The 27,065-nt window shown below is 46.2% G+C and overlaps 1 protein-coding gene across 4 annotated transcripts in view; it reads left to right on the top strand.

The window, feature by feature from the left end:
* FHL2 (four and a half LIM domains 2) overlaps positions 1-25,555 on the top strand; it is a 77,520-nt gene extending 51,965 nt beyond the window's left edge. For all 4 annotated transcript variants that reach the window (XM_017875038.1, XM_017875039.1, XM_017875036.1 and 1 more), the window contains 5 exons: positions 197-376; positions 12,502-12,676; positions 18,637-18,806; positions 22,919-23,105; positions 24,950-25,555. In XM_017875038.1, coding sequence (XP_017730527.1) covers positions 221-376; positions 12,502-12,676; positions 18,637-18,806; positions 22,919-23,105; positions 24,950-25,101 — 840 coding nt within the window. In that variant the 5' untranslated portion in view covers positions 197-220 and the 3' untranslated portion in view covers positions 25,102-25,555. The remainder of the gene's footprint in view (positions 1-196; positions 377-12,501; positions 12,677-18,636; positions 18,807-22,918; positions 23,106-24,949) is intronic.
* The last annotated feature ends 1,510 nt before the right edge of the window (positions 25,556-27,065 follow it).

Below are 27,065 nucleotides of genomic sequence, written 5' to 3'. Positions count from 1 at the left end.
AAAAAAAAAAAAAAAAAAAAAAAAGGTGTCATCATTGAAAATTATGACCTATTAAAGGGTGAGTTTTAATTATTCATCCAGAGGAATTAACCACCTTTCAGCTAAAGATGACAGACAGTGGGACAGTTAATGTCTTTGCGTGCATCCCTTTCAGAGAGTGCTCAATGGGACCTGGATTTTCTCTTCTTTTTGGTAGGTTGCTGAAAAGCCAGGTGTCAAAATGACCGAGCGCTTTGACTGCCACCATTGCAACGAATCTCTCTTTGGCAAGAAGTACATCCTGCGGGAGGAGAGCCCCTACTGCGTGGCATGCTTCGAGACCCTCTTCGCCAACACCTGCGAGGAGTGTGGAAAGCCCATCGGCTGTGACTGCAAGGTACCTGCTGCGGGACTCTGCGGGTCCCCGGCGCTCCCCCAAGAAACACGGGCTTCTCTGTGATTTGTGCTGAAGCCCTGATCCACCACTGAAGTCTGTCTCTTGAGCCCCTCAGAGAGGTGTAGACCCTGCATGTAGCCTTTCAGAAGCTTCTCCCCTCTAGCTAATGTGATCTCTGCCCACAAGCACTGGGTGAGGGCCTTGCCAGGACTTTTGTGCTTAGTGTCTCCGAGTACATTTGCTGTATTCTAGTTATTAGTGCCTTTATCTAACCACCCAGCTGCCTACCAACACTGTAACTTTCTTAAGGGCGGTGCTCTCTTCCTCTTGTCTGTTTGCCCCATGGTGAGTAACGCGGAGCAGGTGCTGTGCTCAGTCAATATTTGATGAATGAATGTGTACATGAGAGAACCAGAGTCGGTTCCTGGATAAATGGGCACATAAAAGCACAGTCCTTGGAAGATTGTGGGCTCTTTTCCTTTAATGAGAGAAGGACAGGATTTGTATTGTTTCCTTTCAATGGGGAAACGCGTTCACGGCTCTCCTGGGATGGCACGGCATGGTTCAGCAGAGACCACTGGTCACTTGTACCAGTATTTAACAGGCCAAGCATGAGAGTTCAGCCACCAGACTGCCCAGTTCCAGCCCAGGCTCCGTGTCTCACTTGCTGTATGACCTTGGGTCAGTTACTTGACCCTTCCGTGCACATTTCCATATCTATAAAATGGGGAGAACCAGGCCAAGCACATAGGTTCGACGCCTATAATCCCAGCATTTTGGGAGGCCAAGGCAGGTGAGTCACTTGAGGCTGGAGTTGGAGACCAGCCTGGCCAACATGGCGAAACCCTGTCTCTACTGAAAATGCAAAAATTTAGCTGAGTGTGATGGTGCATATCTGTAATCCCAGCTACTTGGGAGGCTGAGGCACGAGAATTACTTGAACCTGGGAGGTGGAGGTTGCAATGAGCCGAGAATCACGCCACTGCACTCCAGCCTGGGAGACAGAGTAAGACTCTGTCTCAAAAAACAAACAAAAAACAAACAAACAAAACTGGGGAGAATCAGGGGTCTGCTTCATAGGATGGTTCTAATATGTAGATACAAGCCCTCACACTCTTCTAGCAGCAGACAGGGTAAGCTCCAGACTGCCACCTTTCTGCTGACTGCTTCCATATTCTTTTTGTGACATGTCCCTTCCACACACCTTTCAGAAACTTCACCCTCTCTCTTTGTTGCTTTTCATTTTGGAAACATCAATAAAAATGTCCAGTTTGAGGAAGAACTAGATGGCCTGAGAAAAATACAATTGTAAAACTTCACCTGGAAAAGAAATACTTAAGTAGGTGAGTGGTTCAGATATCATCTGGCAAAGGGTAACTCTCACTTTCACGGACAGATTTTGGATATTTGGGGCTAATCATCCCTGACCAGTGGCTGAAATAAAAACAAAACAAAAATCACTTGCCGATTCTCCAGTGAGTTAGTGGAAGGATCCTTAAAACCAGTCATCCTTCCACGCATGTTTTATGAGCAAATAAACAAGAGTCTCCCAAATGGAGCCAAAATCATCAAGGCTGCTGTCAAGCCAGGAGTGAATTGTGCTGAACTTTTCAACTCGGATTAACGTTTTGAGATACGTGGGGTTACACTGTATGATTTTCTACATTTTGGAACAAAAAGAGACATTGACTTGAAGCGAGACCTTGGCATTTGAGGCTTTTGATGCTTTAGGCGTGATTTTCTTGACTTTCAAAAATAAGCAGGTAGTTGGGTTTGTGGTGGAAGCAATGATAGAAAAGAAATGTTCCTGTTTTTTTCTGGAAGTAAAGCCCACAGTCCTGGCAGGCGGGGAGATACCTGATAGAGGAACTGCGCTCTTAGGTCTGGTGGCCAATCTCTTCTCTTAAAATAGCACAGCCACCACGGGCCTCAGCGACTTCTCTCTAAAGGACGTGTTCATGTGTGTAAATTTTAAATGTTGGCATGCCTATAGGAATTAGACTAATTTTGAGAGTCCTGACCTACTTAAATGAGACAGGCAATACTTCAGAGCCTGTTCTATAGTTTGAACATCCTCTCTATGTAGCCACTGAATTGTAACCTTTTTTTCTATTAAGTTACTCTGGGAAAATGCTGTGATCTCAAAGGGTAAAGATGATTGATTTGTATGGCCAGTATAATAGTGGAGAATAGGCAGTCCTAATACAATGTTATGATCCTCTGATATTACACCCTTCCTGAATGTTTTTTTGGATATCTGTTAATATTAACAAAATATTTTTGTAGACTGATTACAGAGTTTTTGGGGGATCTACCTATATTCTGGGCTTCAAAAATTCAACAAACTAAAGAAAAAATAGGGCTGAGCACAGTGGCCCATGCCTGTAATTCCAGCACTTTGGGAGGCTGAGGCAGGTGTATCACTTGAGGCCAGGAGCTGGAGACCAGCTTGGCCAACATGGCAAAACCCCGTCTCTACTAAAAATACAAAAGTAAGCTGGGTGTGGTGGTGCACACCTGTAATCCCAGCTACTTGGGAGGCTGAGGCAGGAGAATATTTTGAACCTGGGAGGCGGAGGTTGCCTTAAGCCGAGATTGCGCCACTGCACTCCAGCCTGGGTGACAGGGCGAGACTCTATCTTAAAAAAATAAAAATAAAAAATAGGCTGGAGTTCCAGAGATGGCTGCTAATACTGTGCATTTAGCAAATTAGTGATTTTAAGTCCTGGGTGACACACCTAACCCAGATTTTGAATGTTCCATGGGTCTGCAAGCAATGCCATGAGATCGGACAGGCTACCATACCCACCCATGTGCGTAGAGGGTGCTACGAAGAGAAAAAAATAATAATAAACAAGAACAAAAGATCTGCAGATCAGAAACTAGCATTCTGGGTTTAGCTTTTAGTGGTCATCATTGAAACCACCGTGTGTCGCCTGATGACTTGTTCCAGGCACTTGTAAATGCCTAAACTACATGATCTAAATTCCTCCTAACACCCTATAGGTAAGAACTTTTTTCATTCCATTTTGTGGAGTAGCCGCTGAGGCCTAGAGAGGATGAGGATCTTGCCCAGGGTTAACGGGATTAGGAAGAATCCGAGGTACAATTTGAGCCCAGACCGGGAGGGTCCTCACCTAGCATGTGATGCCACCTGCCACCTGCAACCTTGGACAGGACCCTGTCTATGCGACTGTCGGGCCAGATGTAGTCAGTCCTTGTGAGTAAGAGGTGGTGACCACCTGGCCTCTTTCGAGTGATCTTCAGTCAAAGGCCCCTACTCTTCTCATGGGCCTCTTTAGATGGTCATGATTGCAGAATTGAGACTCAACTTGTTTTGCAAACTCTCTTTCCAGCGTTTGTAGTTAATTAAATAGGAAACATTGACGTGATGATCAAATTGGCAGAGGTTTACCCATCATGCTGTAAAAGTCTCAGTTAATGTTTGGTAATGGACAGAAAAGTTCAGTGGTATTTTGGCAGAAAGCAACCTGTCTCTGAAATAGGAGACGAAGGTTTTCACACATGCGGGTTAAATCTAGATGCCTCTGGTATATTTTGGAAGGTTTCTGACCAAGCCTAGTGAAAAGTGTAAGGTCAGGTTTGAAAAACCCATCCTTCTGTCCTTGGTGTGACGCAAGACTCCCCCGCTGGTCTTTCTGGCCTCTTTTCTGGGAAGAGCAGCTACTCCAGTCACATTCTCAGGGTCCAGCCTGCCACCTGGTGCTTTTTTATGTGTTGGGGTGGTTTTTAAGTTCTCAATGAGAAAATTACCTTTTTGGATCTTCTTCCATGTACAATTTGTCCATAGAGTTTGTAACGAGCAATGAAAACGTGTATTTATTTGGATTTCCTCCTACAAGAGAAAAATCTGTTTGTGAAGGTAATTTAATCAAGCAGGGTCCTAGGATCAGGAGCGAAGCTGTTTGGATGGATTCCATGAGAAGGACCTGTCAGTGTGTGAAACCAAAAGTTCAGCCACAAGACATAGCAGCAGAGGTGCACAGAGCTCAACAGCGACGTCGCATGCACCGAGGCTGGACCCCGGAGCCAAATCTCCCTGGCTCCACCTTTGATGAGCTGCACGAAGGGGACAAGTCCTGCCACCTATTAGCCTCCGTTTCCATGTCTATAATCTGGTGTTCCTAGCTCATGGGACTGTCGGGGTAATTGAGCGAGTTAATGTCTAGGGATCACCTGTGACGTGCCAACACAGAGCTGTCATTTCTGCTGTTGTCCATTTTTCCGCATCTTTATTTGTAAGGATTTGAAAGAATGTACAGCTGGAAACCTGATGATCTCAAGCATAGAATATCTTTTCATAATGCTGAGCGTGAATGACATGAGAATCCATTTCTGAGGTGAAATCGTATGGATCTGAAGAATGGCTGGTCCCAGCCCTGGTGGAACGGGGTGCGAAGGAGGGAGGATGAGAGCCAGCCGTTTCAGTCTGGGTGACCCTGCCACCCAGACCGTCCATTAGCTGAGGGGTCCAGGGCTCCCTCCAGGCCACTTGCCACTAAAGCTCAGCTAAAGTCTTAAAAAGGACACATTTGGAGCCAAGCAACAGGCACAGCCCATGTTAGGAATGTTTCTGAAATGGAAAAATACAAAACCAGAAAGGAAGTACGTGCGCCTAATCTTACATGTTTATCAACATTTTACTGCAATGTATGACATCTCTGTGAGCACAAGATTAGCCTTGGCATTTTTTTCTGGGAAGTATAAAAGACTCCTTTTTTCTTTCTTTTTGTTTTCAATTTCTCTCTAGAGGAATTTAAAACCGGATATTTCCATCTTAAAGTTCTTCAGCAAGCCTGTCAAGGTGTCCTTATTTCTTACCCTGCTGCCTCTCAGCATCTAAGTGCTATCTCGGTTACACTCATGTTTGCTGTTCACAATGGAGTACTAAGGAAATAGCAAAATTAAGCTACTGGCATGGTGCTAATAACTGAAACTGAAAATCGGTTTAGAGCTTTTCTGTTTGGAAAGAGTCACTTGAGCCGGGCATGGTGGCTCACGCCTGTAATCCCAGCACTTTGGGAGGCTGAGGCAGGAGGATCACTTAAGGCCAAGAGTTTGAAACCAGCCTGGGCTAGCAAGACCCCTGTCTCTAAACAGATATATGATAGATAGACAGAACAGATAGAAGAAAAGAAAAGGGTCACTTGGCACTAGGTCTTCACAGGTAAAGATTCAGAGCGCGGGAGGAAGAGCAGGCTCAGGCACCTGGGTCTAATCAATGACAATCTCACTTCTACGCCTTTTGGTGGCGTTTTCCAGTCTACCTCTAAGCTCTAGGGAATCATGTGGCTAAAATCTTCCCTCCTGCTGAGACTCAGAGAATACCATGTTGGCCAAGATCTCTAAAAAAAATCAAACCTGGCAATATTGAGTTACCTTCCTCTTACCATAAAGTATTTCCTCACTTCCTCCTTATTGTGAACTTTCTTAAGAAGCGAGTCCAGGAGGAAGCAGTGATGTGAATTTATTAACTTGACTCAGACTTCTAAAGAAACATAAACTAAGCGCCCCATTCAGAGAGTGACAGGGAAACCCCATGACATAATTAGTTACCTATGAGTTTCCAAATAGGATTTGGAAAGAGACATACAAGCTAGGTAGCCGGCATGGCACATGGCTTCCCTGAAGCCAGCATTGCCCTGGCCAAGGGACCTTTGCAGAACAGATGAGATTTCAGCTGGGACTTGCAGCCAAGTGGGATTTGGCCTTTTGGGGAGAAGGGAAAGGATATTCCAAGGCCAGGGACAGAGCATGGTCAAAGGTATGGAGATGAGGAAGAGGGGACCAGACCAGAGGGTCGGGTGGGAAAGCGAGTTGGGGTCAACTTGCAAAGGGGCTGATGCGCCAGGTAAAAAACCAGGAGCACAGTTTAGTTCTGTCGGATCATTTCAGGTGGAAGGGCAGTGGGGATGTTGGAGAAAACACTTTTTGGTGTCGTTACATTGAATCTGCTCATCTATAAGAAGAAAACTTTATTTCATAGAGTTATTGTATGGCTCAAAATAGGTATGAAGAATTGAGAAAAAGAATTTTAGATTTAAAAGGGTTGAGAAAATGAAAAAGCACCTGCCAAAGGAGAGTGGCAGAGTTACCAACATGGAACTTTCAGATGGCAGATATTCTCCTTGACTGGACTGTCTTCATAAGGAAATGTAGGTTCAGCAAGTGACACATTGAGGCAACTCTTCTCATTATTAGCTGTCATCTAAATAATGACTTACACTAACAGCCATTGAGCAATTGCAATACACACCAGCAACTGTTATACATGCTTGTCACAACCAGTAGTGGGTCTATTATTCCTGCTGTACAGGTCAGAAATCTGGTGAGAGAGGTTCAATTACTTGCCCATGGTGATGTACCTGACATAGGGCAGAGCCCGGATTTAAGTTTAGTCAGTCTGGCATTTGGGCCCTTGAATTGAACCCCTAGGGTGAAATAACCAAGCACTTTAATCACGGGCTCCTGGGAGCCCAGAGGGGCGGACGCTTGGCCCACAGTGGTACAAGAGATGTGGACTGTGGGACCCCATGCTCTCCCATCCTGCTTGCATGCAGCAGGCGTTCAGGTATTGCTGGCCCAGGAAGACCATCGCCCTGTACTGCAGCAGGGAGGTGGGCCAGTTCTGTTCCCACTGAGGACCCAGCAATAACAGTGATGCAAGCTTGTTTATGGAGTATTTTTAGTTATTGTACATCACAAAACTTAAGAACGTGAGCACAGGTTAATATTTATCTTAAGGGAAAAGAGTTTCCTTTAGAAGGTTTTAGAATTGGGAACTGCTGCATGCATATTCACTCAGGAATGCATATGTGTGCAATTCATAGAGGTAGGCTGAGAGAAACATTGCGGAGCTGAGTGCAGACGGCCCCAGGGAATGATGCCGAGATAATGCGGCCCTGGGCAGGAAAAGGCACTTTGTGGAAGGCACTGTCTTCTGTTTCTTAGGACAAAACCTGGATCTCTGCATGCCTCAACCACTCTACACCAACCTGAAGGGAAAGGGCAGCTTCTGGCAGGAGCCAAGGCGAGATGGTTCCTAGGGGATATAGCAGACCAGGCTGTCCTGAGAGAATGCAGCCTGCACCTTGCGAGGTGGGATCTGATAGAGCAGGGTGCAGGGGACAGGCTGCGCCTGCAGAAGGTCCTCAAGTCTTGCATGGATGCTTAGCCCAGTAACATGTGGATAGTATCCACATTAAGAGGGACAGTTTCAAGTGTCACATGTCTCTGTCAACGGATCAGTCTTAAACCGTAGCTATTGCATTTTTAAAAGTGCCATAAATATTAACTGTAGGAAAAATGGAATTCTGCAGTGCCTTGGGTCCATGTGCATGTCTTAGCCAGCTTTTCCATGTCTGTCCAGGGACGCTGATGTGCTCTCTCCTCCATCTGGGGAGTCAATGACCAGAATGCAGGCTGTGGTGACATCTAGTGGCTTTGCTCTCATGTTGACTTTGGAGATTTCTCCCTCAGTTTTTCTTGAATGTCAGCCCCAAAAGGCAAATTTCCTAGAAATTGTATTTCTTTTCCTTCTCTTGTCACTGATAACTTGCCACCCCTCTGTGTGCAATGCCTCCTCCCTGGGCAGGGCTGTGGTAGTTACCATCTTCCCAGAGGGAGGCCAGGGATCTCCTCCCCTCTCCCCGGTGCCTGCTCCTCCGGGTATCTCATCCCATCCAGACAGTGAGTCCTGGGTCATGGAAAACATTCTGCAGCTTGTCCCCAAACAAGCAGTCCTCTCAGAGGTGGCTCGCCTGCACAAGGGGACAGATGTCACTTCTGAAAAGGTGTTTTTCACCTACTACATAACAATCAAAACTTACTTTTTTTCTTTTCGAGACAGTTTCACTCTTGTTGCCAAGGCTGGAATGCAATGGCACAATCTTGGCTCACTGCAACCTCCACCCTCTACCTCCCGGGTTCAAGATTCTCCTGTCTCAGCCTCCTGAGTATCTGGGATTACAGGCAGGTACCACCACGCCTGGCTAATTTTTGTGTGTTTAGTAGAGATGGGGTTTCACCATGTTGGCCAGGCTGGTCTCGAACTCATGACCTCAGGTGATCCACCCGTCTCGGCCTCCGAGTGCTGGGATTACAGGCATGAGCCACCTTGCCCAGCCAAAACTTACTTTTTTATTCTTTTAATTGTGGCAAAATACACAGAACATCACACTTACCTTCTTAACCACTGTTAAGTGTACTGTTCAATAGTAAGTGCATTCAGATGGCTGTGCAACCAATCCCCAGAGCTTTTGCTTCTTGCAAATCTGAAATACTGCCCCCATCAAACCCATTTATGCCTAGTATTCCATTAGTGGAACGCTAAGCATGTGGGAGTTACATATATCCTACTGCTCAAGATCATCGCCAAGGTCTGATTGCAAAAATTCAAAAAATGGCAACCTCAGGAATGAATGGGTTACAGGACCCATTCTCACTCCCATTTCCCTCTCATCCCAGCCCCTGGCAACCACTCTTCTACTTTCTGCCTCCATGAATGTGACTTCCCTAAGTATCCCACATGTGTGAGATCATGCAGTATTTGTCCTTTTGTGACCGATTTGTCATTTCACTTAGCATCATGTCCTCAACATTCATCCATGTTGTAGCATGAGTCAGAATTCCTTTCCTTTCTAAGGCTGAATAAAATTCCATTGTATGCACAGACCACATTTTGTTCACCCCTTCACCTGTTGATCGATGCCTGGCTTGCTCCCACCTTTTGGCTATGGTGAATAATTCTTCAGTGAAGGTGGATGTACAAATGTGTCTTTGAGACCTTACTTTCAATTCTTTTGGGTATATATCCAAAAGTACAATTGCTGAATCATATGGTAATTCTACTTTTAATATTTTGAGGAGCTGCCATGCTGTTTTCCATACAAAATTTATTCTTAATACATTTCTTCCACAATCAGCATTCTAACAGTGATAACGTGAATAAAATCTCCGTCTCTTCTTAAATTAGGCTGATTACTGTTTTGGGTGGATAGGGCTTCTAATGGTTTGTTCAATTTTATTCAAAGTCTGAACAAAGGCAATGATGAGCCACATTCATTTAGGTACAAAGTACGTTCTAGAAAGTTGCGAGAGTTTGGTCGTTTCTGGATTTTTTTTTTTTAGACAGAGTCTCGCTCTGTCTCCCAGGCTGGAGTGCGGTGGCCGGATCTCAGCTCACTGCAAGCTCCGCCTCCCGGGTTCACGCCATTCTCCTGCCTCAGCTTCCCAAGCAGCTGGGACTCCAGGCGCCCGCCACCTCGCCCGGCTAGTTTTTTGTATTTTTTAGTAGAGACGGGGTTTCACCGGGTTAGTCAGGATGGTCTCAATCTCCAGACCTCGTGATCTGCCCGCCTCCGCCTCCCAAAGTGCTGGGATTACAGGCTTGAGCCACCGCGCCCGGCTCTGGATTTTATTAATGGACACACACACATCTCCTCAAGGCTATCTGCTTTGAAAGCAAAGAGTAACACAGACCCGACCAGGATTTTGCCTGGGCTGGTTCAGTGGAAATAACTTTTGCATCAGGAGGACTTGAGCTCGAAGCGTGGCTTAGCTCCACGCCAGGTATGTGACTGGGCAAGTTACGGAACTTCTCTGACCTTCAGTAATAACATTTACCTTGCAGGGCTGTGCCGTGCCTGGAGCCCGCAGATGGGGTAGTGATGGTCATCACTGGTGTTTCAGATGTCTTTTTGAAGCTGGGGCGTGTGCATGGAAAGAATGGAGAACATGCCTGTTCCTGAACGATGATGATGTCCATGTGGATTGTGGGCTTTGCTGTTTATCATGAGCTCGCATGTGTAGACATTAACTCACATCAAAGCAGTTTGTCCTCTATTTCATTTGTCAAAATAACCCATAAAGCACAGTTGATTTTCCCCTCAGATTTCTGAAAATACTTTAAGCTAAAAATACAAAAGACAGGGTAGCCCTCTGCCCTCAACTCCCAGTGTATACCCAGTTTGGGTTCTCAAGGATAGAGAGGACTTGGACATTTGAGCAAGCTGCCCCGGAGTCCCCGGAGAGGCAGTGCCTACCCCAGGGGACCCATGATACTCAGGGGTGCTGGGCTCAGGTGAGAACTAATCCCACAGAAACCAGGGCATTTAGTCCCGCTTTGAGAGCACTCTATGCTCGTCTCACCTTCATTCCTCTTTTTTTTTTTTTTTTTTGAGACGGAGTCTCCCTCTATCGCCCAGGCTGTGCAATCTCCGCCTCCCAGGTTCAAGCGACTCTCCTGCCTCAGCTTCCCAAGTAGCTGGGACTACAGGCACGCACCACCACGCCCGGCTAATTTTTGTATTTTTAGTGGAGATAGGGTTTCACCATGTTGGCCAGGTTGGTCTTGAACTCCTGACCTCAGGTAATCCGCCTGCCTCTGCCTCCCAGAGAGCTGGGACTGTAGGCACGAGCCACTGTGCCCTACCTCTCCTTTACACATTATCATCTTGCATCAGCAATAATCCTATTCCCAGACGTTCTAGGAAGTAAACTTCCAACAGGGATAGCACAAGAGGTCGCCCCTCACAAAGGCCATAGTCATGACTGTCTTCAAAGTGTCTCAGCATTCACATTTTAAAAATTCCTTGAACTAAAACAAAATGCGCAAAGAGATCACCAAATCAAATAACTTTAGTTTGGTTCCAGGTTCCAGGAAAACACACACACACACACACACACACACACACACACACAGATACTTCAGCAAAAGAGAACTGTTTGTTCTAGTTTTGGTTCCGAGTTAGTTGGTGTTTTAGGACTTTCTAATCAAGGCCAAGATCCATGTTTTCACATCCTACACTCAGCATAACTCCAGCTTGGACTTCGGTTTCAGTAACAGAGACATCGTGGGCAGGCTCTTCTTCAGGGCCATCGCGTGAACAGCCCTCCTGCGCCCTGTTCAGGATACTTACCAACTGGAAGCTGGCCCAGGAAACCGTGCAGAGACTAATATTCTGTTTCTGCCTCATGAATAAATGGATGATGATTTGGGGTCAGAGCTGGAAACACAAAGACAGCAATAGAAACATATTCTAAGATAAAGCTGGGCATAAATAGATTGTTATTTTAATTTTTTATTGGCACTTTAAAAATGCTGTATGTCATTTTTAAAAGGCAAATATGGAAGGTTCTCTTATTCCTCAGGCAAGATGAAGCCAAGTGTGGAGTCGAGTTGTCTGCAGGGCTCCTTTCTGTCTCTCATCTTTTACTCAAAAGTATGCATCTGGCTTCTCAGGGCCTCTCCCATGTGTGCCCAGTTTTTGTCTCACTTCTCTCACCCTCACCCCCTTCTACTCCCACACCCTTACCTGTCCCCTAGTCTGAGCACTTTACTCTTCTGTTGAAAAGCAGCTCGCCACTGCCTTCAGGATCAACGGAATCTCTACACAGACATAAAAGGCAAAAAGGCAGCCATATGTTCCGGTCCAGCCAGGCTGGGGTGTCCTCCCACCTCGCCCCTGGCCTGTCATTACTGCAATCTGACATGCTCCCTGTCCCCAGGTCTTCTGTGTCTGTGCTCTTTCTCCTCCTGAAATTTCCCTCCTCCCCCAGCTCACTGCCACCCACACAGATAGCACCCACACAAGCAGTCTGTCCTGACCCTCTCCCACCAATCAGTCCTTGGGCCTCCTTCTGGTGAACATCTCGACACCCAGAGCCTCTCTGCCACACCGGTGACCATGGTGATCTGAGTTGGGCAGGGCTCCCTCAGGCAAGGACCTCCTGTAGTCTGTTTCTCTGTCACCGGATGTGGTGTGAGACGAATTGATAGGTGTTCATGTTTTCTGTTTCTCTTTCTTGCAGGCAATACATAAGGGAAATCCCTTTGTTTTTGAGAAGCATCTCTCACACACAGACGTGTGCATACATGCACATCTGTCTAACCTGTTGCTCTAAAATGCAGCAAGAGAAAAGCAGCCTAGTCTTCACTGATTTCAGCAGTTAGGTGGTCCTGGGGCATGAATGTGGGTGCACCAGGGTGCCTCGGCCCACCTTCATTCCTTGTTTGCCCTGCAGATTTGCAAGGGGCCCCTATGCTGTGGGGTCCAAGCCCTCCTATCCTGCCTCTGACTGTCTTGTGTGGTCTGGCCCCACAGGACTTGTCCTACAAGGACCGGCACTGGCATGAAGCCTGTTTCCACTGCTCACAGTGCAGAAACTCACTGGTGGACAAGCCCTTTGCTGCCAAGGAGGACCAGCTGCTCTGTACAGACTGCTATTCCAACGAGTACTCATCCAAGTGCCAGGAATGCAAGAAGACCATCATGCCAGGTCAGGAGACACACCTTTCTCATGCGTGAGCCAGTCTAGCTTCAGGCCTTGTGCACGTTCCTCTGACCCCCTGTTCACATTGACTTGGTTCCAGACACTCGTGTTGACTTTCCATTTTTACCTTGAATTACAGAGGAGTATTTAGAGCACTTACAAAGCAGGCACCTACAGGTTCTATCATGGGCAGTAACGGGATCTTTTTTGCTATGCACATGGGGCAGTGTTATGCAGTCGAATTGTTAGAGTAAGTGAATGGTGGGCATTCCCCTTAAAAATACATCTCCTGCATCAGCCCCCACTTTCCCACCACCATAGATGGTTTCTCTTTTCTTCGCTTCTACCTGATGAATGTACACTCATTCAGTTATTTCACCAAGTGTGCATGGTGCTCTTGCGTGCCAGGCACTGGGCTCAAGCCGAGCATCCATGGGGTGTGAGCCGAGGTGCACCTGGTCCTCTGCCCTTGTAGAGTTGGTGTTCTAGATGGACAGTCAAAAAGGGCACAGCTGCAACTGGGCCAGGTGCTGAGGACAGCAATAAAGGTGCCTTGTGTGTTGATAGGACTGTGTCCCTCACGGTTTGTGTGTGTGTGTGTGTGTGGCGGGGGGGAGTTATTTGTTTTTTTGTTTTGTCTTTTATGTGGGAGGGCAGAATCTTTTATTTTGAAAAGCAAAGGGGACAAAAAGATATGGAATTTCAAAATACAGAAAGAAGCTGGGCATCGTGGCTCATGCCTGTAATCCCAGTACTTTGGGAGGCTGAGGTGGGTGGATCACTTGAGGTCAGGAGTTTGAGATCAGCCTGGCCAACATGGTTCAGTGGTACAATCTTGACTCACTGCAACCTCTGCCTCCCAGGTTCAAGAGATTCTTCTGCCTTAGCCTCCTAAGTAGCTGAGACTACAGGTGTGCGCCACCACACCTGGCTAATTTTTGTACTTTTAGTAGAGACGGGGTTTCATCATGTTAGTTTGCTTTGTTTTTGATAATAAAGAAATACTGAAGAGACTGACATATACGAAATAGTTTAAAAAGATATGTAGGATGCCAGGTGTGGTGGCTCGCCCCTGTAATTCCAGCACTTTGCAAGGCTGTGGAGGGCAGATCACGAGGTCAGGAGTTTGAGACCAGCCAGGCCAGCATGGTGAAATCCCATCTCTACTAAAAATACAAAAATTAGCCGGACAGGGCAATGTGCACCTGTAGTCCCAGCTACTCGGGGGGCTGAGGCAGGAAAATTGCATGAACCCGGGAGGTGGAGGAGGTTGCAGGGAGCTGAGATTGTGCCACTGCATTCCAACCTGGGTGACAGAGTGAGACTCCATCTTGGAGAAAAAAAAAAAAAAAAAAGACATGTAGGATAAGGAATCATCATTTTTACAAAGGCAAGGAGGTTATTTGACCTTCAGTAAGATGGTTTCTTACTGCTACTACATTTCTCTGGTTAATACAACTTAAAAACAACTGTGACACACCATGACAGGGAAGAAAAATGCCCAGGCTGACACAACCCCAGCCCTGTTGGCAGCTGTAAGGGAAGACAGGTGGCAGGGCTGCATGGTGACTTTAGATGAGGCAGCTCCAGGCAGGAAGGCCTCGTCCAAGATCACATGGGTCCTGCAGAGGCTGGAAACTCGGGCCCCAGCCCCAGTGCTGTGCGACACTGCGAATGAGAACCGAAGCCCGTAGAAAGCCAGGCTGACCTGTGTCCTGCCCCACAGGGAGTCACTGCAGAGACGTAGCACTCTCAGTAACAATAAGAACCACAACATTAATTGAAAAACAAATTAAACCCTTACTAGTTTCTTGAACAAGGGCCCAAGGAAGCTTCCACTGGGGAGGTTAGGGACTATTCAAGACTTTGTTAGCACCAACCATGACATAAAAAGTATGCATATTTCCCGGATTTTGAATTTTTCACCTGTCTTGACTTTCTGCGTTAGTCAGGTTCTCCAGAGAAACAGCATCAATCGAAGAAATATACACATATAGATACGTATATATGGGGGGGGGGGAGAGAGAGAAAGATGAGAGAGAGAGAGAGAAAGATGAGAGAGAGAGAAAGATGAGAGAGAGAGAGAGAAAGATGAGAGAGAGAGAGATTTATTTCAAGGGATTGGCTCATGAGATTGTGGAGGCGGTAAGTCTGGAATCTGTGGAACAGCCCAGCAGGCTGGAGGCTCGGGGAAGAGATGACACTGCAGTTCCAAATGGGAGCATTTGAATTCCATAGGGCAGCAGGCTGGAAACTCAGCCAGGGTGTGTCTATTGCAGTCTTGAGAAGAATTAGTTGCCCTTAGGGAAACCTTAGTCTTTGCTCCTAAGGCCTACCACTGATTAGATGAAGCCCGGCCCTGATACGTGGGTAATGTGCTGCACTCAAAGCTTACTGACTTAGACATTAATCACATCTAAAAAACGCCTTCACGGCAACAAATAAACCTGTTTTTTTGACCAAACAACTGGGTACCAGAGCCCAGCCACGCTGACACATAAAATTAACCATCACACCTTCTCTTTCTCATGGTGTGTACTGGGGAGGGAAAGAAAGGAAAAACATGATCAAATAAGAAGTAAAAGCCCCATGTTCAGTGAGAGGTAACCCATACTGAATATCTGAGAATTAACTGGCCAGCAGTCTCTTCTACTAAGGAATGAGGGAAGCTGGAATTCAGGCTCTGTGGTAAGAAATGCTGTGTAGTAATAATAACAACACAGCCACAGCTACCGGCCCCTGAGCACACACAGAGGAGTCGGACACTGCTGCTTTACCGAATCCCATTTAATCTTCAGTGTCCCCTGGGTTGGATGGCTTCATCCCCATCTTACAGGTGCCTCCGCCAGAAGAAATGGACTGGGCACCAAAGGCAGGGCGTCTAGAAGAATCCTGGTGTATGCAAAACAAACCACCACCAACAAAACGCTGACTCAAAGCACTTGCTTGCCTGGGTTTGATTTTTAAAAGCGTTCGAACCCATTCAAGATGAATATGGGTTACAGCGTCAGTGCACACAGCTTTTGCAGTGAATTTACATTTAGAGGACGAGTGAAAAACTCAACCCGCCAGCGCCACACCCCCACACAAGTCAGTTTCCTGATGACTAATCAGGAAACTGGAATACCATCAGAAACCCCGGTGCTGGGGTTTACCAGCTCTCGCGCCCCTATTAGCAGACGTTGCTTACAGATGCATCACAGCCTCTGCACATGTGCAGACTCCAGTAGTGACACTCTCCAACCCTGCAACCAAATTTCTGGCTCCTCATTTGCCTTTTTTTTTTTTTTTTTTTTTTTTTTTTTTTTTTTTTTTTTTGAGACAGGATCTCGCTCTTTCGCTTAGGTGGGAGAGCAGTGGTACAATCACTGCTCACTACAGCGCTGACTTCTCGGGCTTGAATGATCCTCCCACCTCAGCCTCCTACGTATCTGGGACCTCAGGCACACACCACCACACCCAGCTAATTTGTTTTTTTTTTATGTTTTTTGGTAGAGACAGGGACTCCCTATGTTGCCCAGGCTGGTCGCCAACTCCTGGGCTCAAGAGATCTCCCTCCTTAGACTCCCAAAGTGCTGGGATTACAGGGCTGAGGCACCGCAGCCAGCCTGATTTGACTGTTTGAATCCAATGAAGACATCCCTTCTTCAAGACTGCGCTTCCGTCTGCGGGAGACTTGGTTCAGAGTGTGCGATTCAGTTAGGAGAAGGAACGCCCCTGCCACCTGCCGGCGTTGCTGCATATGACCACGCAGGCCTGTGGCCAAGGCTGTCGCCTTGCCTGAGATGTGCACGCGCCACGTCCCTGAGGCTCCAGGTGCATTCCCTGCACATAGAGTTGCCCTCGCACTGGTGTTGATCTGATAAGAGTTATTTCAGAACTCGCCAAGAATGTCATGAGAGTCATAATTGCCCCATATTCATTGGCAAAATCCTTTGGCTTCTGGGCCGCTTGATCAGAATGAAGGTCAGAGATCCAAAGAGCAAGTGACAAAAGTATGCATGGCGGTTGAAGAAAATCTTTGTGAAGTGTGTATCAAAGTCCTTCCACTATTTTTACTTGAATTTCCATTGCTTCATGTAATGTTCGTTTTAGGATTCATCACCCCACAATTGAATTCCATAGATTGTACAGCTTAGTTTTGAATTTTAAGATCACTGCGTGTCATCAACCCAAATTCCCTCTCACACATTGCCCCCCACCACACACCCCGCTTATTTTATATAATCTCAAATGTCTAGTCTTGGAAGTACAGGAAGCTGAGAAAATGATCCTAAATAACAATCATGTGATAATTCTCAGCACATTCCTAATTACTGGAGGACAGACATTTCCTGACCAGCTTTCTAGCCCAGCTGAAATAAAACCCCTAGCTTTGTCCTTGGCACCATAAGATTTTGGGGCTGAGAGCTACGGACTAGTCTATAGACTCCTATAAGCCACCTGTGTTACTGCAGCTGCTTACACCTGATCTGGCGCGGGCAGTCCCCCTGTCAGCTTGATTCCCCATCACTCCCTGACCGCTAGTTGAAGTCACATGTATGTGACCCTCATGCTGCAGTCCCCAGGGATTGGTAACATTTTTCCTTCAAAAACCAGATAAATATTTGGGGCTTTGTGAACCATACAGTCTCTGTCACAACTACTCAACTACCACAACTACACAACAACTCTGCACAACTGCACACAGTTGCACACTACTCTGCCATCTAGCTTGAAAGCGGATGGAAACCATGGAAGTAAATGAATGTGTGTGGCTGCATTCCAATAAAACTTCATTTGAAAAGCGGGCAGCAGTCTGGATTTGGTCCTTACACAGGGTCCAGGCCCCTTAGCTAGTCCGGGCACTTACAACACTTCCCTGTTTCTTTGTCCCTGAAACTCATTTCCCCAGATCTTTCTTTACATTTGCTTTACACGAAGGGTACTTGTTTACATGCCTATCTGGAATCATCTCTTACTATAAATAGATACACTTCTTTCTGGTAAACAAAAATGAAAAAAATGTCAGTCAGCAAACACTGAGCATTTGCAGTGAGTCCAGCTTGGTGGTGGCAGGGGTGACCCGTAAGTGTTTCAGTTCTCTAGAGCTCCTCAGTTCACTTGGAGAAATGGTAGAAACGTATCAAATGCTAATAGTTACTCAAAAGACAATGGATGGCACGGGTTTAGGCAATTACTAAATGGGATGTACAAGTAACACATGAAGATTTCAGCCAGGCATGGTGGTGTGCACCTGTAGTTCCAGCTACTCAGCTTGAGGCAGGAGTTTCCCTGGAGCCCAGACGTTACAAGGCTGCAGTGAGCCAGGATCGTACCACTGCACTCCAGCCTGGGTGACAGAGCAAGACCCTGTCTCGAAAATAAAAAAACTACATGTAGGTTTTAATTATAGCACTTAGCACAGTGCATAAAATTACCAAGATACATCACAACTTGGTTCAACAGCCAGTATGTAAAGTGAGTGTTGTAGAGGCTGATCACTGAATCAGGTTAGAGGTTCCAGGTTCATTCACACTCCAGCCATTTCCATCCTGCTGCGAACCAGACAGGGTGTTCTTTATTAGGTGTGCAGTAGGTGAATACAGTCCCTAGACTCCAAAAGTCATGCTCCATAGAAATTAATCGGAGCTATGCCACACTTCCCTTTATACTTCGCATTGCTAAGGCAGACTTAACTTTTTTTAGATTTAACATTCCTAGCCACGATTTTCAATAAATAAATGTTAAGTACCTAAAATGTACACGTGTTGTTTTAGGAGCTGGGTGTACAGTAGTGAACCAAAAGACAAAGTCCATGCCCTGCACAAAATAGGAATTACCTCCGTTTAGAGGTGAACCTTCAAGAGCTGAAGTGACTTGCTCTGGTCATAAAACTAGAGGGTGGCAAGCTCTGAAGGCAACTGCTGGGACTCCACGCCCCTCTAACCATAACTCTGCTGTGTTCCTCTTGACCCTGATGACAGGTACCCGCAAGATGGAGTACAAGGGCAGCAGCTGGCATGAGACTTGCTTCATCTGCCACCGCTGCCAGCAGCCAATTGGAACCAAGAGTTTCATCCCCAAAGACAATCAGAATTTCTGTGTGCCCTGCTATGAGAAACAACATGCCATGCAGTGTGTTCAGTGCAAAAAGGTATTTCAGATTCCCCCTTGGCCCTTGCACATTCTGGCCGGTTTGCCTCCATGGTCCATGTCTGTCAGTTCTCTTTCCAAAAACAAGGATACCTGTGATACTGGAATGGCGTGGGAGCTGTGCCGGTCCTGCCTTACATGCTGAGCTTTATCCACTGGGTCTGGGCGCCCATCCTTCTTTCAAAAACATCAACACTGTTGAGCTCCTGTGATCAAATCGTTTAACCCTGCCTTCTTCTAGACTATTTCTAAATATATTCTTATGTCGATGACCTGATGTTAGAGGGAAAGGGAGCCACTATCCCAAAGCTGTCTTGTTCAGCTTCTCTCCATGAATAAAACAAGAAAACAATTGCAAACTTGAGAGGGAGAGAAAGATGGAAGGAAGAGGGGGAGAGGAAGGGAGGGAGCAAGGAGGAGAGAGAGACGGATGTGAAAAGAAAAGTAAAGGAGAAAAGTCTGCCCCTGTGGATATGGGACAGATCATTTATTAAATGTATCTACTCTGGCCAGGCAAGGAGGCTCACGCCTGTAATCCCAGCACTGTGGGAGGCCAAGGCTGGTGGATCACCTGTGGGAGGCCAAGGCTGGTGGATTACCTTAGGTCAGGAGTTCAAGACCAGCCTGGGCAACATGGTGAAACTCCATCTCTACAAAAAATACACAGCTTAGCTGGGCATGGTGGTGCACACCTGTAATCCCAGCTACTCGGGAGGCTGAGGCAGGAGAACTGCTTGAACCCGGGAGGTGGAGGTTGTAGTGAGCCAAGATCGTACCACTGCACTCCAGCCTGGGTGACAGAGCGAAACTCCATCTCAAAAAATTAAAAAAATAAAAATAAATAAACTTAACTACTCGATCTGTTCCAGTCATGGCTCTGTTAGGGTTAAAGAAAGAAAGGGAACTGCCTATCTGTAGGAAGCCAACTCTCTGCCCAGTTGCCCCCCGACCTCTGCCCGTCAGGGTGGAGCTTAGTTTTCTGCTGCCCCCTCTGACTCTTAAACACACGCAACTCTGATTATGCTGTAGCTTCCAGCGTCTCTGTGCTGTTAGGCTTTGCATCAGCCTGTTGAGTGGCACCCTCCCACTGCTCACTCGCCCTGGGCAATGCCAGCTGTGGAACTCATTGCAGGTTCTGTTTACTCTCATCCTCCTATTGACCCTGCTCACCCAGCTTCTGCTGTTTGCCCTTGGGGCCTCTACCCTTGCCTCTGGGCCGTGGAGAAATATCCCAGTGCCTCTACCTGTACCTCGCTGGCCTGGGCAAGAATGTCCCCACCTTGCCTGCACCTTTTCTAAGTGCTGAGTAGTCTTACCAATTTCCATTCAGCCTTTCTCTCGTTTCCATTTGTTTTTTTTTTTTTTTTTTTTTTTTTTTGAGACAGAATCTCACACTGTCACCCAGGCTAGAGTACGGTGGCACGATCTTGGCTCACTGCAGCCTCTGCTTCTCCAGTTCAAGCGATTTCTTTTGCCTCAGCCTCCCAAGTAGATGGGATTACAGGCAAGGGTCGCCATGCCTGGCTGACTTTTTTGTATTTTTAGTAGACACGGGGTTTCAACACGTTGGCCAGGCTGATCTCGGAACTCCTGACCTCAGGTGATCGACCTGCCTCCGCCTCCCAAAGTGCTGGGATTGTAGGTGTGAGCCACTGCGCCCAGCCCCTTTTGTTCTTTACTGTTATTTTAAATTGTATCTCTCTTAATTTCCTCTCCATTTATGTTTGTTTTTTTCTTTTTTTGAGACAGTTTCACTCTATCACCTGCGCTGTAGTACAGTGGCATGATCTCAACTCACTGCAACCTCTGCCTTCCGGGTTCAAGCGATTCTCCTGCCTCAGCCTCCTGAGTAGCTGGGATTACAGACAGGCGCCACCACCACACCCACCTAACTTTTGTGTGTGTGTTTGTTTGTTTTTTTTAGTAGAAACGGTGTCTCACCTTCTTGGCCAGACTGGTCACGAACTCCTGTTTTTTCTTTATTCTTAGATTGAGGTCTCATTCCTGCTTTTATTTTAGGAACCCTCTTCCCTGTTTTCTCTCCTTCTTATTTTCATTTTGGTCTGTTTTTCTCATCAAGACCTAACAGAAGTTCATCTGAATTGCTCTTCCTCTGTCATCTTTCCAATGTATGCTTTATTCATTTGCAGAAATGAAAGCAACACATCCTTCTGGGATGCATGCCTTTTGTGTGCATGTTTGTTAAATACACACAAAAACATTCATGCCAGAAGCATCCACTCCTCGACATGAACTTGGCCCTCTCAGGCACTGGGGATCCAATGCTGGACAAGATGCAGACACTTAACTGTAGTCTAGGTGGAAGCACGCTCCAGTGTCAAACCCATCAGTCGTTACTAAGCAGTGTGCTATGGAGGAGAAAAGCAGAGTGTGGAATGGAGGGACCTCAACTAATCTGAGGAGTGGGGGGCCAGGGTGGCGTTTAGGGAGGGAGTCTCTGAGAAAATCAGGCTATGCTGAGAGGCATCGAGCTAGCTGATGTGGGTGGGAAGCATGGAATCTGGAGTGAGGGAGGACTGAGGATGTATGTTGCAGGCAGAGGAGATGTCTTACACACACAGGCTACTGCATGCATATGGATACGTTGCAACAAAGCGTGTTTTGTGTTCATTCTCTTGTGCGGTGGGGTGGGTTATAGGAAGATGCTTTATGATTTATGGTTTAATGAAAAGAATACAAGACAGAAGGGAGTCCGGAATTCTAGCTCCTGCTTTGTCATTAACCAGCTATGAATTCTTCAGCAAGTCACTTTTTAATTTCTCTGAGTCTCAGTTTACTCACCCATAAAATTAATATCTTTCTTACTTCACAAGCTTTATGTAAAGACCAAAGGAATTACCGGATGATACTGAAATGTTCAAAAAATAAAAAGCAAAAAAGCGTGATTGTGAGGTGCTTGCACTACATCTTCCATTGCCTTCGTTTGCCAAGCTGAGGCCACCTACACTCCTCTGATAGCTTACTCAGCTCCACCAAGCACACATTTTCAAACAGAATGTGAGATGCAACATTTGGAGAAAAATACCAGGTAAAATTGAGGTACTGATGGCCGCCGTTCCACCTCGTGTGGCTTTGCAGCTTCACCTCACAGATGTTCTAAGACCACAAGACAGGTGAGAATGAAGGCATCTGGCTTATTTTTCCCAAAGTTTCCAAGATGCCCATATCTTCTTGTGGCATCAGCAGGTGCCAGTCCCAGCTGTCCTTTAAGCCTTTTCCTTCTTTCACCGTAAGTGGTTGGAGAGACAGGCTTGTGAGTGGCATTGGAGAGGTTACCACTTGCCAGGGTTTTCGTTTTGTTTTTGAGACAGAGTCTCACTCTGTTGCCCAGGCTGGAGTGCAGTGGCATGATCTTAGCTCACCGCAACCTTCGTCTCCAGGGTTCAAGCGATTCTCCTGCCTTAGCCTCCTGAGTAGCTGGGATTACAGGTGCACCACCACACCCAGCTAATTTTTTGTATTTTTAGTAGAGATGGAGTTTCGCCACGTTGGCCAGGCTGGTCTCGAACTCCTGACCTCAAGTGATCCACCTGCCTCGGCCTCCCAAAGTCCTGAGATTACAGGCGTGAGCCACCGGCCCTGCCAGGGTTCTAAGTAAGGACTCCCCATCAACTTGCCTATTTAACATCATCACCCTCACTTCCTCGATGAGAAAACTGAGGTGCAGAGATCTTTATTATGACCTGCTCCCAGCCACAGGTCTGGTAAGGAGTAGGATGAGGATTCAAACCCAAGTCTCCTTGATGCTGTCTTCAATCCCGACCCCTCCACTGTGCTGCTTCCCTGCTCGCAAAGGTGGCAACGCCACTGAGGTGCCCTGTGCCTTAGATCTCCAGCATCCCTGGGAAGGGCTGAGGGCAACCCCCGAGCTCCAGTTTCACTAATGGGAAAGCCAGGACCTATGACACTGGAATGAAAGCGTGTGGTGAGGGTAACGAGTGACTGTGAGGTTTGTCAAGCAGCTTCATGGTGATGTTTAACAAACTGGACCTTTTCTGAATGAGGATCTTGCAACGTCCAGTGGCAGTAGCTGAGACTGAAGATGTCTCCCAAGCACAGAGACCACACTAACTCTCCCACTCGTCCCTGCAGCCCATCACCACGGGAGGGGTCACTTACCGGGAGCAGCCTTGGCACAAGGAGTGCTTTGTGTGCACCGCCTGCAGGAAGCAGCTGTCTGGGCAGCGCTTCACAGCTCGCGATGACTTTGCCTACTGCCTGAACTGCTTCTGTGACTTGTATGCCAAGAAGTGTGCTGGGTGTACCAACCCCATCAGCGGTGAGTGTCCCGGGGTCCCCACTTTGAAGAGGGATTGTAAGCTTGAACAAGGCCTAGCATTTTAGCATGTGACCCTGTCTATATCCCTAAACTTCCCAGACCTCCCTAAGGCTCTGAACACAGCAGACTTTTCTGCCTATCTGCTTTCCTCTCCTTGGTGCATTGGCTATGCTTCAGCAAGTAACGATTACTTCCTCTGCCGCCCACCGGATCACAACCATATGGCCTATGCTCTGGTTTAGTTTCTGCTTTGGGTTGGATTATCTCTAAAACTGCAGCCTGTGAGCCTGTGACACCACATAAGCACAAGAAAAACTGGCCTTTTCAGGCTTAGCAGCTGTGCTGTTTTCTTAGAAGTGTTCCCTAGCATCTTAGCGGGACGGTTGTACTCCAAAGCATCTTAGTGGGAAATGTTGCCACAAGGCCATAGCTATATGAGGGCAGAGGGTACATTCTAAGGAGTTTTTCATATTGTATTCCCCCAAAGAATCTGGCTAAGTGAGAGCCCCAAATCTGGCTGGCTGGCAGACCAGGCTTCTGGACTAGACTATTAAGCAGGCTGGAGAAATTCAGTGTGGAGAACAGATGACTTCACGCTAAAGTCCTTTAGATGGTCACCACATACCACTACACAAATTAGTGACTGGGTGGGGAGAGAAAAGTGTGTATTCTATAGTAACACAGGAGAAGTTTTATGATGTGGGATTTTCAATCCCACTGCATTCAGTGGACTGGTTCTTCTCTATCAGAGGAAGGTGGCAGACACATGGAGTACCCGGTGGCCTGGCTTTCCCATGTGGCTTTTCAGTGTAATTACAGAAACACATCTATACACCCCCTGTGTGCTTATCCTTGACTTTCTTTTCCCTCAGGCCTAGAACCAAGTTCACCTAACTGAGCTAACTCACCTTCCCAGGTCACTAAAACAGTTCTCTCATGTGTGATGCAGAGCTCATTACATTTCCATGTGAAATTAAAATATGAAGAAAAGCATAGTATTTACAGTTTACTTACCTATGTTAAAATATCTGTTTCTGGTCCTTTATATACCACATTTCCCTTGGAATCATTTAGGGGGAAAACGCAATCTTTTGCCAGAACTTATTCATCTTTAATGCTGTTTTCAGCAGTAACTTCTGTTGAGGTCAATGTTTATAACATTAAGCTTTATAAAGTGATACAATCTATATAAAAGCACTTTTAAATGTAAAACGTTAGATATGAATGTGAATTGTGGTTATTGTAGCACTGAGAAAAAACACTAGGTAAAACCAACTGTATTATAATCAGGGACCAATGTACCTTAAATATTTGATTCCATTCTATCTGCCTGCAGCTTTCTCAGGATCTTCCCGCCGCAACAATATCCCTCTCCCCTCATTCCTACCCACATCGCGCTTTATCTGTGAGGCTTTTCCTGGCCACCCCAGGGAGGATTAACTTTTTCCTCTTCTACACTCCCTTCAGTGCTTCAATCATTAAATCACAAAAATTTGAGCACCAGGCAACATGAGGCACCTAGTGAAGGCATAAGAGAAATCTGCTTCCTGTTCTCACAGTTTCATTTTGTGGGAAAACACGTAACAAATACAGTCAGCGCTCTTTGATGCACTTATCACATCGTTTTGGAACCAGTTTCTATCTCTCTTCTGATATTCACGAGATCCTCCAGGCTGTGCATATAATCTGATTTACATATGGATTCCCAGCACCCAGTCCCTAGTTCACACTATCCATATTACACAATCCAAACTTTGAAATGGATCAAACCACAATTCCTTCTTCAGTCCCAGTTGCCTGATTCTAATTTTCTTCACCCGGTATTATTTTCTCTCTGTTAACAGGACTTGGCGGCACAAAATACATCTCCTTTGAGGAACGGCAGTGGCATAACGACTGCTTTAACTGTAAGAAGTGCTCCCTCTCACTGGTGGGCCGTGGCTTCCTCACAGAGAGGGACGACATCCTGTGCCCCGACTGCGGGAAAGACATCTGAAGTCAACACGGAGAAGTTGCTGCTTGTGATCTCACACACAGATTTTTAGGTTTTCTTTCTCACCCAGGCAATCTTGCCTTCTGGTTTGTTCCAGCCACATTGAGACTTTCTTCTAGTGCTTTTCAGTGATACTCACGTTTGCTTCAACCCTTTAGTGCTTTGTGCTAGTTCAGTCCCAGGCAAAGAGAAAACTCGCCCTAGGCCCTAGGTGGGAAGATGGTTTGAAATTTTTGTAATCGAGTAAGGCACACCCAAATGTAAAAATCCTTTTGAATGATGTCTTTATAAATCTTTCTCTCACTGCCTATTTAAGTGCAATTAACATATGTCACGAACTTGAAAGTTTTCTAAACTCAGTAAGGTAATGACCAATTGGTATTTACAGCTCTGTAACTTCCTGTTGTGTCAAGTCTAAACCAAGATTATGTGACTTGCAATAAAGTTATTCAGAACAAAATCTTTTGCCAGGCAGTGTGTGAAATCATGATTAAAGGTTGAGGCACTGAGTCTAAGTAACACTTCATTGCATGGTCTGATGGTCACTGTATTAAGTGCAGTTCCAATGGCCTGGGGCATCGCCAACTGGAATAGCATCACACCCTTTATTTAAAGGAAGCCTTCAGTCAACATCAGGCACCTCTTCCTTGCTACCTTCTCTCCCAGTTTTTTTTTTTTTTTGAGACAGAGTCTCACTCTGTCGCCCAGGCTAAAGTGCGATGGCACAATCTCGGCTCACTGCAACCTCCGCCTCCTGGGTTCAAGCGATTCTCCTGCCTCAGGCTCCTGAGTAGCTGGGATTACAGGTGCCCACCACTATGCCGGGCTAATTTTTGTATTTTTGGTAGAGACAGGGTTTCACCATGTTAGGCTGGTCTCGAACTCCTGACCTCAGATGATCTACCTGCCTTGGTCCCCCAAAGTGCTGGGATTAAAGGTGTGAGCCACTGCACCCGGCCACCTTCTCTCTTTCCCATACTCTTTCTCTTGGAATGTAATCCTCTGCATTTGATGCAGTAACATAAACTCCTGACAGTGAAGCCAATTTTCAGGTCATTTTTCTTGGCAGACCTTATTGGCTCTGTCCTAGTGTTACAGATCCACATCTTACACCGACTTCCATAAAGTGAAAGATTGCACAAGGACATAAGCAACTTGAGGCCAGAGACAACATCCTATTCATCTTTATGTTCTCAACACCCTCGCAACTGAGGGCACACTGGGAGCCTTCAGTGTTGCTGAAAAGGGCAGTAAAGCAGGAGAGACACACAGTCATTACAATAAAAATAACATTCTGAGCTAGCGTGGCAATAGTCTGTGAAATAATCTCAGATAGCAGCACACAGTTGGGAAGCACAGAGCCAATGTATGGGATAGAGCACTGCACAGTTCTCTTTAGCATCAGTGACGTGTTTGTCCTTAGTTTTCTAAGACAACGCAATATAATAAAATGATATGCTAAGCAACAGAAAAATTTGGTGGAAATCAAGTCTGATGTATGCTGAGCATATGTGAAATCAGTTTCTTAATCTGAGTGGTAGTCACTGTTAGAATGTTTGATGACGTCTGGAATGAGTCTTTTGGATTTATAGTTGACTTGAGGTTTTGCTTAAAAAGAATAATTTCATCCCTTGTTAGTTGTTTTGCTGTTTTCTATTTCATAAAAGTAAAAGCACTCCAGATTTCATTTTGGAACATCTTACTTGCTCTCATTGAAAACACAGACTCTCCCAACCTTAAATTACCCATTCTAAAAGTAATGGTTAGGGGGATTCCACTTCTAGTAAATAGCTCCAATTGGACTAATTCTCCTCCAAATTAACAGTCATTCTAGACAAAATATTTATTTAATTGTTGAGAACACTGGAGCACGATCCAAAGCAGGCAGATATTGGAGGCGGGTAGACACTTGGAAGAAGAGAATGACACTGGGTGATTTTCCTGTTTCGGCCTTTTATCCAACGGCA

The sequence above is a fragment of the Rhinopithecus bieti genome, unplaced genomic scaffold (genome assembly GCF_001698545.2).
Source record: "Rhinopithecus bieti isolate Rb0 unplaced genomic scaffold, ASM169854v2 scaffold_8783, whole genome shotgun sequence".
NCBI classification, from domain to species: Eukaryota; Metazoa; Chordata; class Mammalia; order Primates; family Cercopithecidae; genus Rhinopithecus; species Rhinopithecus bieti.
The sequence above is the reverse complement of the archived record's forward strand: the minus strand, read 5'-3'. Positions and strand labels throughout refer to the sequence as shown.